General features: G+C 43.5%; 1 protein-coding gene across 3 annotated transcripts in view; it reads left to right on the top strand.

Moving 5' to 3' along the window:
- Nucleotides 1-20,361, top strand: part of LOC308322373 (mitogen-activated protein kinase kinase kinase kinase 4) — a 123,581-nt gene extending 103,220 nt beyond the window's left edge. For all 3 annotated transcript variants that reach the window (XM_080773576.1, XM_080773577.1, XM_080773575.1), the window contains 4 exons: nt 4,534-4,683; nt 8,689-8,848; nt 12,659-12,798; nt 15,667-20,361. In XM_080773576.1, coding sequence (XP_080629702.1) covers nt 4,534-4,683; nt 8,689-8,848; nt 12,659-12,798; nt 15,667-15,750 — 534 coding nt within the window. In that variant the 3' untranslated portion in view covers nt 15,751-20,361. The remainder of the gene's footprint in view (nt 1-4,533; nt 4,684-8,688; nt 8,849-12,658; nt 12,799-15,666) is intronic.
- The last annotated feature ends 5,660 nt before the right edge of the window (nt 20,362-26,021 follow it).

Genomic DNA, 26,021 nt, shown 5'->3' with positions numbered 1-26,021 from the left:
TTTATTCACACGAAAGCAGTGGTTCATTTCAAACGACCCCCAATGAAGAGAAGGCTTTTACAGCTCTAGCAGTGATTCTCAACCATTTTAATTTCAAGGACCCCCCGTTTGAACTGAATTAAGCTGCAGTCCCCTATTTAATGCCATTTTTTATCTCTGGGACCCCAATGTATATTGTAAAATCAATGTTAATTTAACTCTTGAGAGTGTACAAAATGGAACCAAATGGACCCCCTGGAACTCTCGCAAGGACCCGGACCCCACTTTGGGAACCACTGCACTAAAGTATAGTGAAACTAGGCGATCTGCAACACTCACAATGCTTTTGTCTACCTATACCATTATGTAGACTCGAGTAAAAAGCCAGTGTCGCCATAATCATTTAGACCCGAGGTTGGTTCTATAATAAATGTCTTCTAAAACAGTTTTCTGAAAATCGTATGTTGCTATATCAGTGGTTCTCAAACGTTTTCATGGCAAGGACCCCCAAAATTATATGCATTTTTGGCCGTGGGCCCCCAGAACCAAAGATATGAGCTAAAAATGTTAGCTTTAACCCATTTTGGGGCAGGAACCCCTTTTGGTGTTTTAAACATTATGTTATAATTTAGCTATTGAAAAATAGCAGATCTACAAGCTCATAGCACACCACCGAGCTTGTAGGTCTGCTACTTTTGAAAAATAGATGTTCACTGCTCCATGTGCATGCACGCATGCACGCACACACACACACACACACACACACACACACACATCACACACACACACACACACACACACACACACACACACACACCCTCACCAGAGCATGTGTTCCAGTTGCTAGGGTCCTTAGTGGCCTGAGCTACTTTCACTCTGCTCCACATCCCACATGAACGCTTAACCCTCTGTGCTCCATGTTCACTAAGGCCTAGACACCTTTAACCCTCTGTGCTTCATGTTCACTAAGGCCTAGACACCTTTAACCCTCTGTGGTCCATGTTCACTAAGGCCTAGACACCTTTAACCCTCTGTGGTCCATGTTCACTAAGGCCTAGACACCTTTAACCCTCTGTGGTCCATGTTCACTAAGGCCTAGACACCTTTAACCCTCTGTGCTCCATGTTCACTAAGGCCTAGACACCTTTCTTTAACCCTCTGTGGTCCATGTTCACTAAGGCCTAGACACCTTTCTTTAACCTTCTGTGGTCCATGTTCACTAAGGCCTAGACACCTTTCTTTAACCCTCTGTGCTCCATGTTCACTAAGGCCTAGACACCTTTCTTTAACCCTCTGTGCTCCATGTTCACTAAGGCCTAGACACCTTTCTTTAACCCTCTGTGCTCCATGTTCACTAAGGCCTAGACACCTTTCTTTAACCCTCTGTGCTCCATGTTCACTAAGGCCTAGACACCTTTATTTAACCCTATGTGCTCCATGTTCACTAAGGCCTAGACACCTTTATTTAACCCTGTGTGCTCCATGTTCACTAAGGCCTAGACACCTTTCTTTAACCCTCTGTGGTCCATGTTCACTAAGGCCTAGACACCTTTCTTTAACCCTCTGTGCTCCATGTTCACTAAGGCCTAGACACCTTTCTTTAACCCTCTGTGCTCCATGTTCACTAAGGCCTAGACACCTTTCTTTAACCCTCTGTGCTCCATGTTCACTAAGGCCTAGACACCTTTATTTAACCCTATGTGCTCCATGTTCACTAAGGCCTAGACACCTTTCTTTAACCCTCTGTGCTCCATGTTCACTAAGGCCTAGACACCTTTATTTAACCCTATGTGCTCCATGTTCACTAAGGCCTAGACACCTTTATTTAACCCTGTGTGCTCCATGTTCACTAAGGCCTAGACACCTTTATTTAACCCTATGTGCTCCATGTTCACTAAGGCCTAGACACCTTTATTTAACCCTGTGTGCTCCATGTTCACTAAGGCCTAGACACCTTTATTTAACCCTATGTGCTCCATGTTCACTAAGGCCTAGACACCTTTATTTAACCCTGTGTGCTCCATGTTCACTAAGGCCTAGACACCTTTATTTAACCCTATGTGCTCCATGTTCACTAAGGCCTAGACACCTTTATTTAACCCTGTGTGCTCCATGTTCACTAAGGCCTAGACACCTTTATTTAACCCTATGTGCTCCATGTTCACTAAGGCCTAGACACCTTTCTTTAACCCTCTGTGCTCCATGTTCACTAAGGCCTAGACACCTTTAACCCTATGTGCTCCATGTTCACTAAGGCCTAGACACCTTTCTTTAACCCTCTGTGCTCCATGTTCACTAAGGCCTAGACACCTTTAACCCTATGTGCTCCATGTTCACTAAGGCCTAGACACCTTTCTTTAACCCTCTGTGCTCCATGTTCACTAAGGCCTAGACACCTTTAACCCTATGTGCTCCATGTTCACTAAGGCCTAGACACCTTTAACCCTATGTGCTCCATGTTCACTAAGGCCTAGACACCTTTAACCCTATGTGCTCCATGTTCACTAAGGCCTAGACACCTTTAACCCTATGTGCTCCATGTTCACTAAGGCCTAGACACCTTTAACCCTATGTGCTCCATGTTCACTAAGGCCTAGACACCTTTAACCCTATGTGCTCCATGTTCACTAAGGCCTAGACACCTTTAACCCTATGTGCTCCATGTTCACTAAGGCCTAGACACCTTTAACCCTCTGTGCTCCATGTTCACTAAGGCCTAGACACCTTTAACCCTATGTGCTCCATGTTCACTAAGGCCTAGACACCTTTAACCCTATGTGCTCCATGTTCACTAAGGCCTAGACACCTTTAACCCTATGTGCTCCATGTTCACTAAGGCCTAGACACCTTTAACCCTATGTGCTCCATGTTCACTAAGGCCTAGACACCTTTAACCCTATGTGCTCCATGTTCACTAAGGCCTAGACACCTTTAACCCTATGTGCTCCATGTTCACTAAGGCCTAGACACCTTTATTTAACCCTCTGTGCTCCATGTTCACTAAGGCCTAGACACCTTTATTTAACCCTGTGTGCTCCATGTTCACTAAGGCCTAGACACCTTTATTTAACCCTCTGTGCTCCATGTTCACTAAGGCCTAGACACCTTTATTTAACCCTGTGTGCTCCATGTTCACTAAGGCCTAGACACCTTTATTTAACCCTCTGTGCTCCATGTTCACTAAGGCCTAGACACCTTTATTTAACCCTATGTGCTCCATGTTCACTAAGGCCTAGACACCTTTATTTAACCCTATGTGCTCCATGTTCACTAAGGCCTAGACACCTTTATTTAACCCTGTGTGCTCCATGTTCACTAAGGCCTAGACACCTTTATTTAACCCTCTGTGCTCCATGTTCACTAAGGCCTAGACACCTTTATTTAACCCTGTGTGCTCCATGTTCACTAAGGCCTAGACACCTTTATTTAACCCTCTGTGCTCCATGTTCACTAAGGCCTAGACACCTTTATTTAACCCTATGTGCTCCATGTTCACTAAGGCCTAGACACCTTTATTTAACCCTGTGTGCTCCATGTTCACTAAGGCCTAGACACCTTTATTTAACCCTGTGTGCTCCATGTTCACTAAGGCCTAGACACCTTTCTTTAACCCTCTGTGCTCCATGTTCACTAAGGCCTAGACACCTTTATTTAACCCTGTGTGCTCCATGTTCACTAAGGCCTAGACACCTTTATTTAACCCTCTGTGCTCCATGTTCACTAAGGCCTAGACACCTTTATTTAACCCTGTGTGCTCCATGTTCACTAAGGCCTAGACACCTTTATTTAACCCTCTGTGCTCCATGTTCACTAAGGCCTAGACACCTTTATTTAACCCTGTGTGCTCCATGTTCACTAAGGCCTAGACACCTTTATTTAACCCTCTGTGCTCCATGTTCACTAAGGCCTAGACACCTTTATTTAACCCTCTGTGCTCCATGTTCACTAAGGCCTAGACACCTCTCTTTGTCCAGAGCTTTTCAGGAGAAAATAAATGATCCAATGTGATTATTATTTGGCCACAAGCTCTTTAAAGGGTAAGGCCACTTTTTTAGAGGTTTTAGTTGTTTTCTTACCTTATTATGGGCAAACTAGTCCATTCCATGAGTTATTTCGCTCCGTTTTGTTGTTTATTAGCAATTTAAGAAATAAAAACAGTCGCTCATTGACTTCCATTGTAACGGGGGAAACAGCTCTCAAAGTCACTCTTTTAGCACATAAACCAACGCAACAAAAGACAGTTTATGACATAATCAGAATCAATCAATGACGGGGCCGTCAATAATCAGTTCTGTGACCCGCCCCGTTACCCGTGACTATAGATATGAAAATCAAAACCAGACCGGCCCCTTCCTCACATTATACTTGTGTGCTCTGCTGATGTTGCAACATTCTCTGCTATTTTCAATGTCATCCTGAAATGTTGTCCTAACAGTAACAAGTTGTGTGTGTGTGTGTGTGTGTGTGTGTGTGTGTGTGTGTGTGTGTGTGTGTGTGTGTGTGCGTGTGCGCACGCGTGTGTGTGTGTGTGTGTGTGTGCGTGCGTGCACCCAGTCATTCAGCAACCTGCCCCAGAAACCCGTGTCCGTTGACCTGACCGTGGAGGAGGGTCAGAGGTTAAAGGTCATCTACGGCTCCCTGTCTGGCTTCCACGCCATCGACGTGGACTCTGGCACACCCTACGACCTCTACCTCCCCACGCATGTAAGACTGTGTGTATGTATGTCTGTCTGTGTGTGTGTGTGTGTGTGTGTATGTATGTGTATGTGTGTGTGTGTATGTGTATATATATATGCTACAAATGTATCAGATGTAACGGAGCTACGCCCCATAGCCTGAAGGGATGCGACGCTCTGATTGGTTCGGAAACACACAGGCTTCCGTTTCAGACAGAATAAAATGACCGGAAAAGCCATTGCACTCCGACTTTAAGTACAACAAATGGGGGTGTATTTCCTCCACCGCTGTGTGGTGTGTGTGTGTGTGTGTGTGTGTGTGTGTGTGTGTGTGTGTGTGTGTGTGTGTGTGTGTGTGTGTGTGTGTGTGTGTGCGTGTGCGTGCGTCAGGTAACCTGGCGAAGACCCATAAGGGGTCGAAACTTTCACACGTATTGTAATATTTAGTATTGCAGCCTATGCCCTTTTTTCTCCCCTATAGAGCGTATGCGCGTGACATCATCATCAAACCCGGATGAGTGGCAAAAAAAAACTACTTTCTGGCCTTGCCAGCCCTTGCATCCAAACAGAATTGATTGCATTAAACAACATTAAACGACGTTAAACTCACTTTGCCTGTTGCTTTGCCACTCGGTGTGCGCCGTTCACTTTAAGCATGTGCGTGCACCCTCTATTTAGTTGTCATGCCAATTTAGTCCTCGACACGTAACTATAACCTAGCTGGGCTACAAAAACGGCAGAACCCCCCCCCCCCCCCCCCCCCGTATTATCAACTACTAGTCAACTAGTACAAACGAGGTCAACTAGTGGATTCACTAGTCGACTAGTTGAATAGTCGACTAGTTGCTTAAAGCCCTAATATATATATATATATATATATATATATATATATATATATATATATATAATCTCTTAATAGAACAAGACTCCCACCTGCTCCACTGGGAGACGGTATAAGTGTCTTCTCATTTCCTGTGCGGTGGGCAGGTGGTTCTCAGTGACAGTGATGGTGAATCATGTTCGCGCGAGCGCACGCACACACGCACACAGACACTTTGAACGACGCATCTTTTCTGCCTGCCAAGAAACCTCGTATCTCAGTTGTAAATCAACGCCCTGCACGTCATCATACAAGTGAGTGTATGATGAAGTGTCGCACAAAAGTAGCGGAATTAGCAGATCTACAGGCTCACAACGCGTCGCAAATTGCGCCACGCTGTGAGCTCGCAGATCGGCTATTTTCATCTTGTGTGGGTTTGCGTAATGTTATACCTCGCCCTACGTCAGACGACCACGTGCAGAAAATAGCAGATATATATGTATGCTTAGCTTACAGTTCTGTGCCGGCCATATATGGAGTGTGTTTTGAGTGTACAGGGTTTGATGAGGTCAGATCAGCATATTGAGTGTCAGCTCCATATATGGAGGCAGCGGGGGCAGTGTTTTGAGTGTACAGGGTTTGATGAGGGCCCAGGCATCCCAAGGGCCTTTTCCGGGCCTCTTGAGAACTCTAGTTCTCTGACGGGAAATGCACGATTCTAGGATTTAGTATCTTCTATACGATACTAAATCACTGAGATCCACGAGCCTATCAGAAGTGTGCATTTTTATTAGGAGCAGAACAACACACTAACGCATTGTGAGCTTGTAGATCTGCTTTCATACCTGAACTGTCAAATTAGTCCCACGAGGGCACACGTTTTGTTGCATTTGTCATAACTCTCGGGAGTTCAAGTACCCTTTTGGTGTTCCAAGCATTATGTTATGCTTTCGCTATTGAAAAAAAGCAGATCTACAAGCTTGTGGATCTGCTGTTTTTTTTTTTTTTTTCAAGAAAATGTGGCGCAAATCTTGAATGTCATTATATTCTTTCAGAGCGAACGTTTTTAACTCAAATCTTTGCCTCTCGGAGGTCACTGGAACAACATATTTTCAGATGGAGGTCGGCGGCCAAATACATATACTTTGACACGATGAAATAGTTTGAGAACCACTGACATAGAAACATAAGGGTTTTTCAGAGAACTGCCAGGATTTAGAAGACATTTGGGTTTAAATGGATTAAGGTAGCATGCTATAGTTTCCACAAGAGTGGGGGGAGAGAGAGAGATGGAAGAGAGAAGAAGCGCTCTATAAATACATCTCTCCCGTCCTCCTTCCCTCGCTGTGTCCTGACCTGTTCCTGTGCCTGTAGGGCTGTCTTATTTTCTACCTCTCCCATTTCCTCCAGTACATTAAGGTGCTGCACTCACACTGACACAGCACGCACGCACGCACACGCACGCTCACACCGACACAGCTGCCTACATTGGTGCCTTACATCGCTGCTGCAGTCAGCTGGCCACGCACACACACACACACACACAAAAACACACACAGCGCTTTCACTGAACATGCACACTCCTCCTGCATGTTCTCTTCTGCACTTTCCTGCTGAAAGCGCTCTCTGACACACACTCAATTTCTCTTTCACCCACATTTTATCATACTGCTCCCCCCCCCTCTCTCTCTCTCTCTCTCTCTCTCTCTCGCCCACCTGCCCACACACACACACACACACACACACACATCATTCTCAGTTACACGTAGCCTCTCCTGAACGCATGCGCTTGCACCGACACTTAAACAAACACACACGCGCGCACTCGCTCGCTCGCCACACACGCGTGACGTGTGTGTGTGTCTGTGTGTGTGTGTGTTTGTGTGTGTATCCTCCCTTCGCCTCTGTGGTGCCATCATTGTTCTGTCAGTATAGGATTATGTAAGCATGCTGATTCCAAGGCAACGGATTAAAATTGCGCTGCGTCTGTGGATGCCCGTTTTGATGCTCCGGATCGTGGTGGCGCACACGCAGGTAACTCTGCAAATACAATGCTTGTTGTACTCTAGCCCATTCTGACCTGAGATCAGATTCTAAAAAATGTCTTCTAGATCCTGACAGTTTTCTGAAAAAGCCATGTTTCTGTGTCAGTCGTTCTTCGACTTTTCAAAAATAGCAGAACTACAAGCTCGTAGCGCGCCACTCGGTGGCGCGCTATGAGCTTGTAGATCTGCTATTTTTCAATAGCTAAATCGTAACCTAATGCTAACACCAAAAGGGGGTTCCTGCCCAAAATGGGCTAAAGCAGGGGTTCCCAAACTTTTTAGCTCAAGACCCAACATAAGAGAATTAGCTTCGCGCCGCGTCGTGAGAGCTTGTTGTAGACTGACTATTTTCACTGTACTATATACTTAAAACATTTTGTTTTCTAATTTATGGAATTTCTTAGATTTTTCTTCTATTTCTTCACGAAATTACTGAAAAAGAATCTTTGCATTTTAGTTTTTAATTCACGATTTGTTCTTTTGAACCAGTCATTTAGGGGCGGGGGGGGGCATTACCCTTAACCAGTCATTTAGGGGGGGGGGTTACCCTGAACCAGTCATTTAGGGGGGGGGGGGGGCATTACCCTGAACCAGTCATTTAGAGGGGTTAACTAAATGCTTTTAGTTGAGGTTTTATTGATGTATAATGCGGTAGCCATGGGGACACCATTCAACAAGGTCAGAAAAATAGGCGGTCTAAAAGCTCACAACAAGCTCGCCCACCGGCACACTCACACACATTACACACACACACACACACACACACACACACACACACACACACACACACACACACACACACAGAACAGCAGGCACACAGACACACAGAGTCAGCACTGAACTGATTTGCCGTTACCTGTTGCTGAACTGTGCTAAAGCTTTTACTCAAATTTGAAGTGTGTGCGCGCGTGTGCGTGCACGTGCGCGTACACAGTATGTGCATCGCCAAACTAATTTCTGTCGACTAATTGTCGGGACAAAAGTCAAAAGTGAAGATAATTAATAATAAATATAACTCCCTTGTTTCACTTACATACTCATGTCGTTTGTTTGTGTGTGTGTGTGTGTGTGTGTGTGTGTGTGTGTGTGTGTGTGTGTGTGTGTGTTTGCATGCGTGTGTTTGTGTGCATGCGTGTGTGTGTGTGTGTGCGTGCGTGTGTCCATCCAGATCCAGGGGTCCATCCGCCCCCATGCCATCATCATCCTGCCCAACAGCGCGGGGACAGAGGTGCTGGTCTGCTACGAGGACGAGGGCGTCTACATCGACACCTACGGACGCATCACCAAGGATACCGTCCTGCAGTGGGGAGAGATGCCTGCCTCCGTAGGTACGTTACCATGGATACCGTCCTGGCAGTGGGGAGAGATGCCTGCCTCCGTAGGTACGTTACCATGGATACCGTCCTGGCAGTGGGGAGAGATGCCTGCCTCCGTAGGTAGGGTTACCATGGATACCGTCCTGGCAGTGGGGAGAGATGCCTGCCTCTGTAGGTAGGTTACCATGGACACCGTCCTGGCAGTGGGGAGAGATGACTGCTTCCGTATAGGTACGCTAACATGGATACCGTCCTGGCAGTGGGGAGAGATGCCTGCCTCCGTAGGTACGTTACCATGGATACCGTCCTGGCAGTGGGGAGAGATGCCTGCTCGGTTGCACTTCCATTGTGGCGGAGCTTCGCGCCAGATCAGTCTCTATCCTTCTTTGTACTCTATGGCCCAGCTAGGTCTTGTGACATCACATGACATCATCATGGATGGAGAATGATCCCTGATGTCATAGTAAATCCGACCCGCTGTCGCAATTAAGCCCATACATGTAGATCCCTGACGTCGTCGATTAATTGGTTAGTTGCTGCGAGACACCAACTCGGGATTCCTGGATCACTGCCCTCCACAGTGTCCTCTCCAACGTCAGGTTCTTGTGCTCTTCAGTGTTGTCAGTCAGCGCAGCGCGTCTACATTAGGTGGTACGCTTCTTTCCCCTCCTGGCTTTGCTCCCATGGGGTCAATTGACTTGCCTCAAGTTCTGGGTGCCTAACGCAGTGCCCATGCCAGCCTCATCCTTCTCTCTCTCTGACTTTGTCCGTGACCCGTGGTAGGTCCCCATAGAGGTCCACATTTCTGATGCGGTCCGTCCATGTGACACCTAGTGCCATTCTTGGCCCGCAACTCTACATCTGACCTCAAACCCTTAGATCTCCATGTATGGATATATGTCAGAACCTGTTCTGACATTCCATATTGATTGATTGATTGAATACTTTATTGAAAAAATATATTTTCAAAAGGATAAAGTCACATGTTTCCATTGTGGTCCTCTTGGGGAAAGGGGAGCAACAGACGATAACAGAACAATACAGACAAAAACAGGAGGCAAAAAACTAACATAAAACAAAAACACAAAAGCAGGACGAAATTCATAAAAACTGACCAATAAAACTGGATTTCTTTTCTTTTTTTCCCCTTATTTTTTATTTTTTAAATATAAATGTTGATCCTTCCCCATCCATCCTTCCTCTTCAATGTCTCCCTTTTGACTGATACCTGTCCATTCAAACTCTAGGCGGGCCCGCCCCCCCGAAGTTGTTAACACATTTAATACTGATTGTGAGGTCACTTTGTAAGTCAACTTTTTTAAGAAAGTATTTCCGGTTCATGGCTTTCAAAATAAAAGCGATCACTACTCTGGCGATTACTCTGGCGCAAGCAAAGCCTTTATTTTGATGCAGTTCCGGTACTAAATGTGTTAATGCAGCCGCGCCCAAAGTTCTCAACAGGTACCGATAATTAAAGCCCGGCCCTACCTGGGCACTCATCAAACCCTGTTACACTCAAGACACTGCCCCCGCTGCCACCTTTAGATCTCCATTTATGGACCTGACCTGTTCTGACATTCCTTATGTTGATCTGACCTCATCAAACACTGTACACTCAAGACACGCTTGAAAATAGCCGATCTACAAGCTCACAACGCGTCAAGGCATCAAGGGCCGCCAAAACACATTTCCGTCGACTAAATCAACTGTAGATTTAGTCAACTAAAATCTTATGATATTCATTCGACTAAGGCCTCTTTTGAGACGGGGACGGTCTCCAGATAAAACGGCAAAGTCCCGTTGCGTTCTCATTTTCTATTGACCCTTTACACGAGAACGCACACTTTATGAAAACGCTATAATGTCGCTAGGTGGCGGTAACGGGCTGCCGAATAGACCAGTCACCCACGTACGAGAAGAAGAACCAGGTAGCTCCCCCTTCACGCAACCCTATTGGGGTTTTGAATGACGCTTCAGACCACAATGGGGTTTTGGCCGCATTTTATTTATATCATGGTTTTACATTCACCATCGCTGATGAGCGGCGCTTTGTAGGGAGGCTTGTTCGTTGTAGGATATCGTATAGGCTCTGCATCAATGTAATAAACCTAATGCGCTGTGAGCCAACGTGAGCCATGATGTCATACGTTTTGTTTTGTTCTTCTAACAAATTATTTGATTCGGTGCAGCGCTAACGAGCTTGTAGATCTGCTATTTTTTCCAACAGCTAAAGTATAACATAATGCTTAAAACACCAAAAGGGATTCCCGTTCAGAATGGGTTAAAAATGTCTCGACAAATTGAATACACTGGGACAAGCAACGGAAACAGGCCCTCGGGGCCCATTTGTTTTGTGTCATCCGTTTAGGACCGTTGAAATAATCGCACCGCTGTACTGACTTGTTAATAAAGTATATTCAATCAATCAAACGACAACGGGTTGTTGGGTCATCCTGCATTGTATTGTCCTCGCCACCACTGCAGCCCAGCCGTGTGAAGACAGATTTGGGACAGGAGGGAGGACTAAATATATAACAGGCACGCACGTGTGTGTGTGTGTGTGTGTGTGTGTGTGTGTGTGTGTGAGACTTCTATTGGGTCCAGTAGCTGGGTCATTATTTTAGGATAGTCTGTCTGTCTGTCTGCCTGCCTGCCTGCCTGCCTGCCTGTCTGTCTGTCTGTCTGTCTGTCTGTCTGTCTGTCTGTCTGTCTGTCTGTCTGTCTGTCTGTCTGTCTGTCTGTCTGCCTGTCTGTCTCCTCCCTCTGTTGTTTCTCTCTGACTGACAATGTTTGTACGTACTAATTTGAAAGATTTGTTGATTTTCCACATACAGCTCTTTCGACATATATACAGTAGGCCTACATACATTTAACACAATTTGGGGTGGGAATCCCTTTTGGTGTTTTGAGCATGATGTTATACTTTAGCTATTGAAAAATAGCAGATCTACAATCTTGTATAGGTCTGCTATTTGTTTGATTGATTTTTCGTAAAAAATGTGGCGCAACTCTTTGAATTTATATTCTTTCGGAGAGAACGATTTGAACTCAAATATTAGCTTCTGGGGGGTGGGGCTGGAACACCATATTTTCAGATGGGGGTCGGAGGGCCAGATACATATAATTTTTGGGGACATGAAATAGGTTGAGCACCACTGACACAGAAACATGGGTTTTTCAGAAAACTGTCAGGATTCAGAAGACATTTGTAGAATTGTCCTCAGGTCTAAATGGCTTAAAGGAGAATTCCATGCTAGAATGCTTTCTTATCTTTCTTACCTTTCTTTGTAGTTGTTACGTCCCCACCAAAGAGGTCCAGGTGTTTTTTTGTGCAAAAACTCCTTATTGGCTATTTTCCCTACCATAAGCCCTCAATGAATTGAATGGGGCTACGGGGTGTTATGCTAGTTCGCTTATTTCCATCGAAAGAAGTAGTAAAGTGTGCCGCTTGGGATATTATTTACATTATGAAGAGAGGACATTATACAAATAAATTATAATTTTGAGCGATGGAAATAAGCGAATTAGCACAACACCCCATAGCCCCATTCAATTCCCATTCAATTCAATGCAATTCATTTAGGGCTTATGGTGTAGGGGAAACAGCCAATAAGGAGCTTTTGCACAAAATAACACCTGGACCTCTTTGGTGGGGACGTAACAACTACAAAGAAAGGTAAGAAAGCCTTTTAGTATGGAATTCTCCTTTAATACTGCTAAGGTACTAAGATCCAAATGACCCCTCTCTCTCTCTCTCTCTCTCTCTCTCTCTCTCTCTCTCTCTCTCTCTCTCTCTCTCTCTCTCTCTCTCTCTCCCTGCAGCGTACCTGCAGTCCAACCAGGTGATGGGCTGGGGGGACAAGGCCATAGAGCTGAGGTCGGCCAACACGGGGAACCTGGAGGGAGTCTTCATGCACAAGAAGGCCCAGAAGCTCAAGTTCCTGTGTGAGAGGAACGACAAGGTGGGCTAATTCATCCATGGCAGTTATTTGGTTCTCAAACTTTTTTTTTAGGCTGTGACCTCCCAAAATAATCCTATTTGAACTGGCCCCTGCCAGCACTTGGAATGTATAGGAGTTACTGTATCTCTTTAGCCTGGCTAATAAGCCAGGCCGAATCAGCCGTTGGCACAAAAAAAAAAAAAAAAAAGCCTGCCGGCGGATTACGGTCTGGAGAGGCTCAATTGTACGCCCATTTCTTACACCGGAGAACTGGTGTGGCCCATCGGGACACGGTATGCAATATGGGCGGGCTTTGGTACAGTGACGTTCAAAGCTTGAGACCTTTGACTGACAGTAGCTCTGACCAATTGCCTCAAAGAGAAAATGTTTGAACCCGCCCCCCCGGGAAACAAGATCCATACACAGCATCTCCAGACTCGAATACAGAGTGATTTGAGTCTGGCTTATTAGCCAGGCTAGTATCTCTTGTCGACTATAGTCCCTTGCAAACATTTTAGTCTAGTTTTTATTTGTTGACGAAATTGTCAATATATTTAGTCTTAGTTTTAGTCACCATGAAGTGCTCTGCAAAGTCCTAGTGGGCTAGTACAAAGTAGTAGTAAGGTTGAAATCTAGTAGAAAGTAGAAATATATCCGGGTCTTGTACCCCTTTTGGTGTTTTAACTAAGCATTATGTTCTACTTTAGCTATTGAAAAATAGCGATAATGTGTCGCAAATCTTTTAATATATACTCTTTCAGAGCGAATGTTTTTTCTTGACATGAAATATTGAGAACCACTGATATAGAAACATGAGGTTTTTCAGAAAACTGATGATTTACAGTAAAAGACATTTTGTTGACGTCAGGCCTAAATGGGTTAAATATGGACAAAGCGTTCTCCGGGTCTAACATGAACGTAAAATGAAGCCTGTCTGTCCTTGTATTGTAAGTCGCCATCTTTTCTAGATCCGTTTTGGCCCAGCTGGCCATTGGCTGGCCCAGACAACGAGGCGGGACTTCCCCCCTTCTTCTCCGTTGGTTTTTATTTTGACTCGAGTGGGAGGGGAATCCCGATCATAGACTGCAACGGTAGCCACGCCCCTCAGAACATACACAACTTTATGGTAATTTCTTTAATAAATGGGACCATAATTTTCCAAAAAGAATATTATGACATTAGAAATGAGACTTTAAACTAGTGACTGGAAGCAGAAAGTATTCATGACCATGTTTATTAAGGTAATACAGTCTAGATGAAGTTGGGCCCAAATACATGGACTTCTATGGGGCTATGGGTTTTTCTGGGTCCAATGACACGCCACAACAGGCCATTATATGAACTTTCAGGAAATCCCGATTTCCTCAGTGGCTTCACAAAATATCTGTCTGACTGCCCCCCTGGTTAAGACGCCATTGGGTTCACACATTCATCATACGGGACTCGGGTTACTTCTCTAACTGTTCTTTGAGACTTGGACTGGTGATATGTTCTTCCTTTTTTTTTTTTTATGCCTTTAACAAAAACAAAACATCAGCTGAAACGTGGCTTAACCTGGAGAGGGGGTTGAATTTTGAGCTATAGAGCTATATCTTCTGCCTATGCCTTTTCGATCACGAAAAAAAAGAAAAAGTAAACTGTTTCTGTGTAATGTCTCCCTCTGAAAGATCGAAATAAACTATTCATTCAGTTAAAGGGACACTTTAAATATATGTTAATTATGTTTAGACGATTTAGAACACTTTCCTGGGGGTCTTTATGTGTGTAATATGTGGTTTTAGATATTTTAGATTGTAGCAGTGAGCCCAGCTGTCTCTGAGGTCATGGACACTGGGCTCACTTCCTTCCTGGACTACAATTCCCCTAATGCTTTGGTGCACAGCCCTCTGCCCTCCCCCTATCCACAAGGAGGAGCAGTCTTACTGTGACGCTAGTGGGGTAATCGTGTCGGGTTCGGGTTCTTGGAAACGCCCCCCTGAGGTTAGGTTTAGGTATAGTTTTACTGAGGTTAGGGTTAGGTTTAGGTATAGTTTTACTGAGGTTAGGGTTAGGTTTAGGTATAGTTTTACTGAGGTTAGGGTTAGGGTTAGGTTTAGGTGTAGGCTGTCAATCACAGCGACTGGCCAGTCACAGCGCACCATTTCCTCAAACCCGACACGGAAACCTCACCAGCTACTGTGACATGTAGTCCAGGAAGTAAGTGAGCCCAGTGTCCATGACATCATGGACACTGGGCTCACTGCTAACATCTAACATAATCTAAAACCACATATTACACACATAAAGACCCCCCCCTAAAATATTCTAAACGTCAATAACGTATATGTTTTTGCAAAAAGGGTGAAGTTTCCCTTTTAGCCTATACCTTTCAGAAAACAGTGACTAGTCCAGTGTTGTTTTTGGCAGCAATGTTTTATTTTAGTTTTAGTCATAGTCTTTTGAATAGTTTTCCTTCACCAGGAAAGTCTTAGTGTTAAGTCTAGTTTTAGTCGACTAGATATCAGAAGATTTTAGTCGACTAAAATGTATTTTGGCGGGCCTTGATGCCGTCATAATGACTGATTTTACACTTGCTGAAAATAGCAGATCTACAAGCTCACAACGTGTTTTCAGCATACAACCGAGTGTAACATGACTCATACTCGATCTCTTGTCCACTAGTCCCTTCTTAACGTTTTAGTCTAGTTTTTATTTGTCGATGAAATTGTCAATATATTTAGTCTTTAGTTTTAGTCACCGTAGGTTAGTTTTCATTTAGTTTCCATTTAGTTTTCGTCGGTGAAAAAAGGTAGTCGACGAACATTTATCGTCTTAGTTTTTAGTCGACGAAAACAACACTGGACTAAGTCGCAGGCCCGCTGAACGTGGCCTCTTGTCGTCCTCCTGCAGGTCTTCTTTGCGTCCGTGCAGTCGGGAGGCAGCAGCCAGGTCTACTTCATGACCCTCGGACACAACTCCATGTTCAACTGGTGATGACAGCCCCGGGGATCCGTTCACTCCCGGGTCGATCGTGGCTGATCGGATCAGACCGGATCGGATCTGGTTTCCTCCGCTCCCTTTTTTTGTCAAAACGTCGCTGTTTAGTACGTGATGGAGGATTCTGTTTCATCCTGAAGGTTGTTGGACTGCTGGCGATGTCTGCCTGACGGTCATAGTGCTAAAAAGACATTGATGCCTGGCAGTAAGAAGAAGACATGCGAGCGTTGACTAGAGATGTCTTGCGTGTGTTGTCCTGCTCAATCTGTCTCCATCACACACACACACACACACACACACACACACACACACACACACACGGTCTCTCTGTGAATCCTTGATGTCTTGGATCTGACTGACGGCTCCGCAAAACAAACATGAACCCATTAGGGTCTTTCATCGTCTAGTGCAGCCCAGTGTTTCTCAAAGTGCGGTCCGGGGGAAGAGTTCAGGAGTTACAGACCTCTATAACTCTGAGGTTGTACACATGGAGCCATTTTGTACACCCTCTGAGTTTGCGATATCATAGCGTAGATCCCCCCCCCTTAATGCTCGTCTGCTGGGTTTTGGCCTTTTGGTTGCTGTGCATTTATGAATTATAACGAAAGCTTTGAAGCAATCCATCTCGTCGGAAACCTTTCGTGAGCGTTATCCCGTTATTGTTGAATAGCAGCGTTGCTGTTGCCACAATATCAATGCTTAATTAGTCGTTTTCTTCTGCATTATCTTTGAGTGTCCGGCGACTTTAAGCCCTGCATGCCTGCCTGTTCTGCAGGGGGGAAACATTCATAGACCTACAAGCCCAAAAAAGCGTGCTGTTTGCAGCACTTTTCTTTTGCAAAGAGATTTGGTGTGAAAGAAAAGTACAGTTGAAAGCGAGTCTAGTCTAATTAAGTGAAATCACTGAATGTACCTTTAACGCCTCTAGTCTTAGTGAAACGGAGTCCGTTTCACTAAGACTAGAGGCGTTAATGGTATATTCAGTGATTTCACTTAATTCAAATATCACATATTTTTTTGTTTTGTTGTGATAATCCTATCTATTATAGAGTGTGCTGACCAGAGGTCAAAAAAACCTTAGGTTTCGTTTTTGGCTCTCTATCCTGATTGGATGAAAGGCTTAGGTCCCAGCCAAAAACAAAACCTACGGTTTTTTGAGTGAAATCACTGAATATACCTTTAACCACTTAACCTATTTTGTGCGGTAACCCCTGTTGGTGTTTAAAGCATCTTGTTATACTTTAGCTATTGAAAAATCGTTAAAATGTGGCGCAAATCATTGAATATTTACTGTATTTCAGAGCGAACATTTTTAACAAAGATATTTGCTTCTGGGGAGTCCCTGGAACTACATATTTTGAGATGGGGGTCTGTGGCCCAATAGAGATAATTCTGGGGGTCCTTGACATGAAAAAGGTTGAGCACCCCACTGAGAAACATAGGTTTTTCAGAAAGATGTTAGGATTTAGAAGCCTTTTTTTTAATCCACCTCAGTTCAAAACGGGTTAAGTGGTTAAATGGTGACATTACTAGTAACCAGACACCTCTAGATGGAAGAGGCTTGTTTCACATTTCTGTTTCACAACCTACTTCCATCTGCGATCTCTGTAGCCCAATCGCTGAAGAAGGTCCTCCCTTTGTTCAAGCTATACAGGTGATTGGATCTGCATAACGTGCAGTAGCTGTGACCCGCAGGAAATTAAACCCTGCCCACGAAAAACAAGTTTTAACGAATGCCTGATAGCATTAGGTTTAACACAAAAAAACAACACAATTGTGTCAGATGTGTAGGTAGGTCATATGTCTTCACTTGCTTTCAAGAATAGATTTTTTGTTCTTCCAATTTTAAGGCGCTGGGAAATACAATTGGCACAACAGGCACTTCTCGATGCCGTCACACCCGGTCTCGCCAAGATCCCGCCCGTAGATGCGGCTAATTGGCTAGACTCGGCACGGATCGGTTTCAACGCTTCAATATTTCTCTTAAACGCAGGGCATATGCTGTACGCATACAGTATATACAGTATGTCATTGTATAGCTTGTCGTATAACATTTATTTTAGTGTGACAATGTCATATCATCCTTCCAGATTTTATGCAACAGATTTATAGGCCTATCTGTTCCAAAATTGTCACAGCAACTTATTTCATAGTTTGGCCCAGAAAGTGTTTATATTTCGATGACATAGTTTATCTCAATATTAAGATTATTATTCTAAAGCAGTATTATTTAGAAGCCTGATGCCAGTGGACTGTCCATATGGAGATCTAATGGTGGCAGCAGGGGCAGTGTCTTCAGTGTACAGGGTGTGATGAGGGCTCAGGTAGGTCCGGGCCTTAATTTTCGGGCCTGTTGAGAACTCTCGTTTTTGCCGGCTGCCGGGCGCGGCTGCACTAATAACTTTGGGGCAGGTCCGTCTAGAGTTTAAATGGACAGGCATCAGTCAAAAGGGAGAAGGATGGATGGGGTGAGTATCAACATAATGGAATGTCGGAACAGGTTCTGACATATATCCATATAGGCCTACTAATATCGATGACATCAGGGATCTCCATATATGGGCTTAATTGCGACAGCAGGTCACATTTACTATCATCCCTGATGTCATAGTGATGTCACGAGACCTGGGCACAATATACGGTGGCTTTCCCCATGTATGGGGATTTTGAGTGACGAAAAACACACAATTCTATAGTTAACTACGACCTTCGTTCAACAACAGAACTAACTGTCTTCTGTTAGATTGGTCAATTGTTTCATGTAATCAATTCCCAACAGATGTCCAAACCTGTTGTTTTGGGGAGCGCTGGTTTCAGTCCATTCAACCTCCTCTTGTGAGTTGGCGAGTGAGATGCGCCCTAGGAGACATTTATACTTCAAAGCGCAACAGCGTTGTGCACAGAGAACAGCTGATATACAAGCTCACATTGCATCGCGGATACGACTGTTGTGACCGTCTGCATGCGCAACACCATCGCGGGACGTAGCATAAATTATACTTGATGGGCTGCAGGTGCGCGTGCAGCCGTGGACAAACAGGCTCTGTCTGCCGTGGTCATGAGCGCATCTCCCGTTTTTATGACAGCGACTGGAGGTGTGGGTTTGATTTGAATTGCTATTATTGTTCACACACAACAGAAACCAATGGATTATATATTTCAAAATTGAGAGATCACAATACAAATCCTAATCATTCCTCCTACACCCTGGGAGAAAAACAGCATCTGAAAGTTTGATGGTGCATTTTTTACACGTGAGTGCAGTTAGAACTTTTCCATTGCATCTTATGAGAGGCAGGGTTCTTGTGCTGCCGCTATGCGCGCGCATGCTGTTGCTTATCAGTGTGACGTCATCTGTTAAGGCGTCTATATGTGACTTAGACCTTTAGCTAAGCCCCTCCCCAAACTGCTATGGTCCAATCACAGCTAAGCATAACATGGGTTAGACAAACCTCTCCACCAATAGTTTTCCTATATGATAAAACATTGTTTTTATCATATAGGAAAGCATATTTTTCCAGTGCATACGACAGGCCTTGTTGACGGATTTGGAAGAGATTTTGAAGGTCCGTTTCCAAAAATGAACCAGTATTTAATGTGTAAAATCCATGATATTTACATTGGAATGAATGAGCCCGGCTGAGAGGTTAGAGAGCTAAAGGTCTATTGTTATTCTGAGGCTAACATTAGAGAATCTATTTGGCGTATAGAGGGGAGAAAGGAAGGGGTCCTATACTCTAGACTTTTGGGGGGGCTCCAGTCAACTAGGTAATTAGGGTTTAACCCATTCTGGGTGGGAACCCCTTTTGCTGTTTAAAGCATCATGTTATACTTTAGCTATTTTAGAAAAAAAATCGTGAAAATGCGGCGCAAATCTTTGAATATATGTTCTTTCAGAGCGGACGTTTTAAACTCAAATCTTTGCTTCATGGTGTTGGTCCCTGGAACGACATATTTCCAGATGGGGGGGCCCAAATACAGATAATTCTGCTGGTCCTTGTCATGAAGGTTGAGCACCCACTGACATAGAAAAATGGGGTTTTACAGAAAACTGTCAGGATTCAGAAGACATTTGTAGAATCGTCCTCCGGTCTAAAAATGGAGTTTTAAGTGTGGACCAGTGGTTTTGTATACAGCATATAATCTACAGGACTGTGGAGGACCGTGTGTCGTTTCTCGACACTTATATTTGTACAGCATATAGAGGATGTATATATATAATGATGTCGTAATTTGCACTGTTTTATAGATATTTTATAATGTGCCAGGCCATCAGTATTTGTACATGTATAGAATTATGGGCTTTGTCAATGCAATATTCCACCCTGAGACCGCCACGCTTGCCTGTTGTTTTTCTACGATTGATTGATTCATTGATTAATCGAGCTGTCCATGATCGTGGAAAACAGCGCAAATTATATCGTTTTGTTTTGTTTGTTTTTGCGGTTGATTATTCACTTACATATCCTCTGTAACCGCCGCAGGCCCTTTTGCACAATGCGCCAATGTATGGTTTTCTGTAATTAGCTTTGACATGCTTTTTTTATTGTGAAGTCACAAGATATTTTAAAGCCATTTTATTGTTGTGGTATTAAAAGAGGTTCCATCTGTACACTAGTTGATGAGCATTTCTTTAACTTTAAAGATGGAGTGCCGTGATTTTTTTCCACCCTAAAACAGGGATCATCAGGTTTTATTATGATATAAGGAGGTATAATGTTTTTCAAAAAAGTGTACAGTATTTGTTAAAATGTTGTTTTTATGTGGGCACACCCACCAGTTCATTAAGTATGCCTGGTTTGCCTGGTGGGTGGTGGTGGGTGATGATCCACCTGAACTGAAGCCGCACCCACAGCTGTAGTTGTATGATACTAGAATTTAGTGCCCGCTTCGCGAGCACTTCATCCCAGAGTTACTTCGCCACGCACTATGGGAAGAAGGAAATTGCGGGAGTTGACTCCACATGTAGTAACGGATGGGTTATTAGTTATTATTATAGCACAATGACAATGATAACGTGCTGTTGTAGATTGTGAGAAAGGGATTTGAAAGCCAAGCGTTGTCAGTTTACTCACAGCACAGCACCGTCACTCCTGTCAGTTATTTCGTCCTGTATTGGTAGCCTATATTAGCCCAATATTGGCGTTATGCATTTCACTTGAATAATGTTGTGTGCGCACGTGCGCGTGCGGAGAAAGACAGTTATTTAATGAAACTGAAAATTATAACGTGCTGTCTCGCCGCCGTATAGCCTGCATGCCTATTCCTGTGTGTGTGTGTGTGTGTGGCGTTACGCATTTCACTTGAATAATGTTGTGTGCGCACGTGCGCGTGCGGAGAAACACAGTTATTTAATGAAACTGAAAATTATAAGGTTCTGTCTCGCCGCCGTATAGCCTGCATGCCTATTCCTGTGTGTGTGTGTGTGTGTGTGTGTGTGTGTGTGTGTGTGTGTGTGTGCGCGTGTGTGTGCAGGCGTGTGTACTCGGCTGTCGGCTGGCAGGCGAAAATAGCGAATGCGATCGTTGTAATTGTAAGATTTTGGCAGGAACCAAGTAGTGACAAAGAACAATGTTGATGTAAGTAACACGATCGCTGAGAGAGATATAGTTTATATACAGAGATTTAGAAGGAATAAGCTAAATCGAATTCCTGCCCTTCCTTGTTTGTGTTCTCCTGCGGGTCTCGGAGAGATAGGAATGAAATTACACAGGGCAGTGTTGCCAGGTTTGCGAATTGTAAGCGAGTTGTAGTGTGTGTAAGTAGCGTGGTTAAAAGGCCTTGTTTCTAGCCCTGTTGGCCTTGTTTCTGGCCCTGTTGGGGCAACAGCATATGTCCACCAGTTATGTTCACAGCTTTTGGCGGTTTTCATTGGCTACCAACTTGACAATTGTAATAATAGAAAGGGGGAGGGGCTGATATTGTGGTGTCACAGTATATTACTGTTTATTTCATTGGCCCGTTTGACTGTCAAGGGTTCAGCCTCCAGGAAGAAACCCTAAATACAAATTAAGGGTACACCATTGCACATGAAAATGACTCCAGGGTGTCTAATGAAGTAGCCTACTGTCACCTCATAGACATTAGACACATGAAAAATACAAACATTGTGGCACTCCATCTTTAACTTGTGTGTGTGTGTGTGTGTGTGTGTGTGTGTGTGTGGGGGGGGGGGTACCCAGTGGGAACCCCTTTTGGTGTTTTAACTAAGCATTATGTTATACTTTAGCTATTGAAAAATAGCAGATCTACAAGCTCAGGTGGTTGTAGGTCTGCTATTTTTGAAAAATAGTGAATGCACACGTCTTTGAATATATATTCTTTCAGAGCGAAAGTATTTTTTATTTCGATGTCAGGCCTAAATCTGAGAGTCAATTTTAGGTATACTTGCTGAGGATCCAAAGGTCAGGGCTGGCCGTGGGTTCGATTCCCACCTACGTTTTGGAAAGAAATGTATTAAAAATGGTTTTAAACCATCTAAATGCACCAAATGGATCACCTAACCAATGTGTACTATTGTTGAGGGGTGCTAGCTAGCCCCTCCTTTGTCCAGCTTTGTGTGTAAACACAAACATTGAAGACAAAAAAGTGAGGTCCCAAATTGTGATTGGTCAGAATTGAGATGATGTATGATGACATATGTATGATGATAAGAGCACCCCTCACTTCACACTGGTGTGATTGTGTAATGTGTATGTACAGTGGGGCAGGCCTACATTGTCAAACTTTGACAGATGCCTGCTAAGCATAACCCTTGAGACTGTACTTCACTTATTAAATTGTAGAACTATATTGTGATACATGTACAGTACACACTACAGTCACTGTAGAGTACTACAGTGCGCATATAATATATTAATGCATATATTCACTGTACGGTGTACGTCATTTTTCTATTCATATATTCACTGGTGATAGATGTACAGTACACACTACAGCATATAGTATACTATTCACTGTACATTATTTTTCTCTTACTCCAACTCAGCTGCAAATACAGGTCAGAATTTCATTGATAGATCTACACACTTTATAGTACTTTTTGAGTGGCGCAACCACTCCTACAACCAGCAATGTCTGTGTGCGCACCTATGATTGGTCATGAGCACGAGTATATTGAATGAATGAATGAATGAGTTTATTTCGAACATTATTTGAAGTCAAATACATAAAAAAAACCCACTGAAACAAAAGAGAAAATACTCTTAACAATGTCCGAAAAGGAGTAGGGTGAAGTGTTAAACTTATTAGGCCCCTACCCCCCTGGGTTTTTACCCTTGTATATATATACATTTATAACAACCCGGTTTATCGTTGCTTAAAGGAAGACATGAAAATAGAGCAAAAAAATTAAAAACAATCTTGGAAATAACAGAAATAAAGTCGATACAACTGGTAAAACCAGTACTTTAGCTAAATAAAAATAAAAAATATATATTTCCAGAGGCCCACAACGGGCTGAATTACTACAAAGGGGCTACGACAGACAACCAGTTGTGTTGACTCAATGCGTCAACACCGCCCCTCCTCGTCTAGATACCTCCTAAATATAAGCATTTTGTATGACCTCTTAAAGTGGTTAATGTTAGGGCTGAGTTGCACCTCCTTACTTAGTCCGTTCCACAATTGGACTCCACAAACTGAGATGCACATACTCTTCGATTTGAATTTAACATAGTGTACTTTGAAGTTGAGTTCTCGTCTTAAATTATAACCCCCCTCTCTATCACTGAACATTTTTTGTAGGTTACCTGGTAAAATATTTTTTCTTGCTCTAAACATAATTAGTGCAGTCTTATATTCAACAAGGTCCATTAGCTTCATGGTGTGTGATTGTAAAAATAGTATATTGGTGTGATCCAGATATCCTGCCTTGTTGACTATTCTGATTGCTTTTTTTTGCAGTATGCATAGTGGTTTTAGATTACTTTTATAGGTGTTTCCCCAAATTTCTACACATGACTTATTAGTACCAGTAGGGGGCGCCAGAAACAGAGAGGGATAGTGCATGCTCTGTTGCCTGCTAATGAGAGAGAGAGAGAGAGAGAGAGATAGAGAGAGAGAGGTGGGGGGGGGGGGATTGCACCACTCATTTCACACAGGTGTGATTTTATTTATATTTACTCTGTATGAGATGTAATAAACATCTTGAATATTATGACACCTGAACTTATCTCCCCTCCAACGGGGATCAAACAAGATGGCAAATAACTCACTGAACAGTGATGTCCCAGAATGCATATGCTCTGTTACACATTGAAGTGATTTGGATTATAAGTATATCATTTTTCATTAAGTAAAAAGAAAAGTAAAGTATTCAACTGCATGAAAAGTAAATATACTTTTAATCAATACATTTCAAACACCGCAGGGTATTCAACATTGTGACAACAAATAATTGATATAGGCCAGTGGTTCTCAATTTTTTTTAGCACAGGTCACCCCTGTAAATAACTTTTTCATCTACCCACGGTGACGGTAGGCTACCCATGAATTACCTTGTTACTTTAGAGCACCTTTTGTAATATAATCATATTACATGTAACTGTACGTAAATATGTTATCCTCTCTCCCCAAAATACAGCATGTCACGAGGACAACTGGAGAGGATGTTTGCATTAGGACAGACGTTTAACCACTTAAACACCAGCATTTACCCCCCATGTAAAGCGTCTTTGGGTACTCAGAAAAGCGCTATATAAGTTTGAATTATTATTATTATTATAGCATTCCTATGCTGGTGGGAACATTTAACAACAATAGCAGATCTACAAGCTCAACCTGTTGTGAGCTTGTAGATCTGCCATTTTTGGTGAAGAGACTTGGGGCTGTATTTTGCGTGTCTTAAGTACCAGGTCTTATGCCCTAACTTGAGTAAACTAAAGACCTGGAGGCGTGACCAATGCTCTTTGGCCAAATGGCATTGATCACGCCTCCAGGTCTTTAGTTTACTCAAGTTAGGGAATAAGACCTGGTACTTAAGACACGCAAAATACAGCCCTTGGTGTACTGTAGACTGAAAAGGAAGACAAGTACAGTTTAACCTAGAGGGTAGACTAGTTAAACTGACATTGATCAATTCCAAATATCATCAAAGTATTCTGAGGCACCCCTAGACTTGTGTCAAGGCACCTTGGGTGTCATAGCATCCACTTTGAGAAGCCCTGATAGACTGTAGGGCAGTTCTTCCCAAACCTTTTCATGTCAAGGACACCCAAATTGACCCAAATTGACACTAATTAGCCCACGGACCCCCCCTTTAGAAATGTTGTGCCAGAGACCACCATAAGATAATAATTTTACGGCTCTAGCAGTGATTCTCAAGCCGTTTAATTTCAAGGACCCTCCAGTTTGACATGCATTAGGCTACGGACCCCCATGTAATGGAATTTCTATCTCTGAGACCCTAATTTATATTGTAAAATCACTGTTAATTTAACTCTGAGAGTGTACCAATGGAACCAAATGGACATTTTACACTCTCAGAATTACAGACCCAATGTTTGTCCATTTGGTTCCAAACTATCAGCTGGGGTGGACATTAGACAGTCTTTGATGGACAGCAGGTGGATGATGATACATCATCATTAGGCAGATTTGTTTTACAAAAATATTTAGATTTTCATTATCGTGAGAACGATGGCTTCCATTTTCGCACTGCAACTTTTCAGGACGAGAAAGCCTGCGGTTTCTATTAGCTTGTATTCCCCATCGATGATGTCACTGGAAGACTGTTTCTGATCTGCCCACAGCCCTCTATGAGACACAGACTGAGTAGATTTTTTTTGCATTTTGTCATGATTATTAGTGAGGACCTATATGAAGATAGGTTGAAAAGTGGTGAAGTGGTCCTTTATTGCTCATCCACAGCCTACAATAGAAAAGTACAAACATTATGAGTGATACACAAAAGTATAAATGAAAAGCGCAAAGCAAAGGAGGAAAGGAGAACTTGCAAAAGCTAAACATCCCAAATTAGATAGCAATTTTGTTCGCCCGGCCCTCGTCCACCTCCACCTGTTGTAGAGCAAGACACCGGCGATTCATCCGATACTGGCACTGGCCCACTCCTACCATCGGGGTCAGAGGAACACTCCGGGCTGTATTTTGCGTGTCTTAAGTACCAAGTCTTATTCCCTAACTTGAGTAAACTAAAGACCTGGAGGCGTGACCAATGCTCTTTGGCCACTCAGAATAGCCAGATGGCATTGATCACGCCTCCAGGTCTTTAGTTTACTCAAGTTAGGGAATAAGACCTGGTACTTAAG

This window comes from Protomyctophum bolini, assembly GCF_963924005.1.
Source record: "Protomyctophum bolini genome assembly, chromosome: 10".
NCBI classification, from domain to species: domain Eukaryota; kingdom Metazoa; phylum Chordata; class Actinopteri; order Myctophiformes; family Myctophidae; genus Protomyctophum; species Protomyctophum bolini.
The sequence above is the reverse complement of the archived record's forward strand: the minus strand, read 5'-3'. Positions and strand labels throughout refer to the sequence as shown.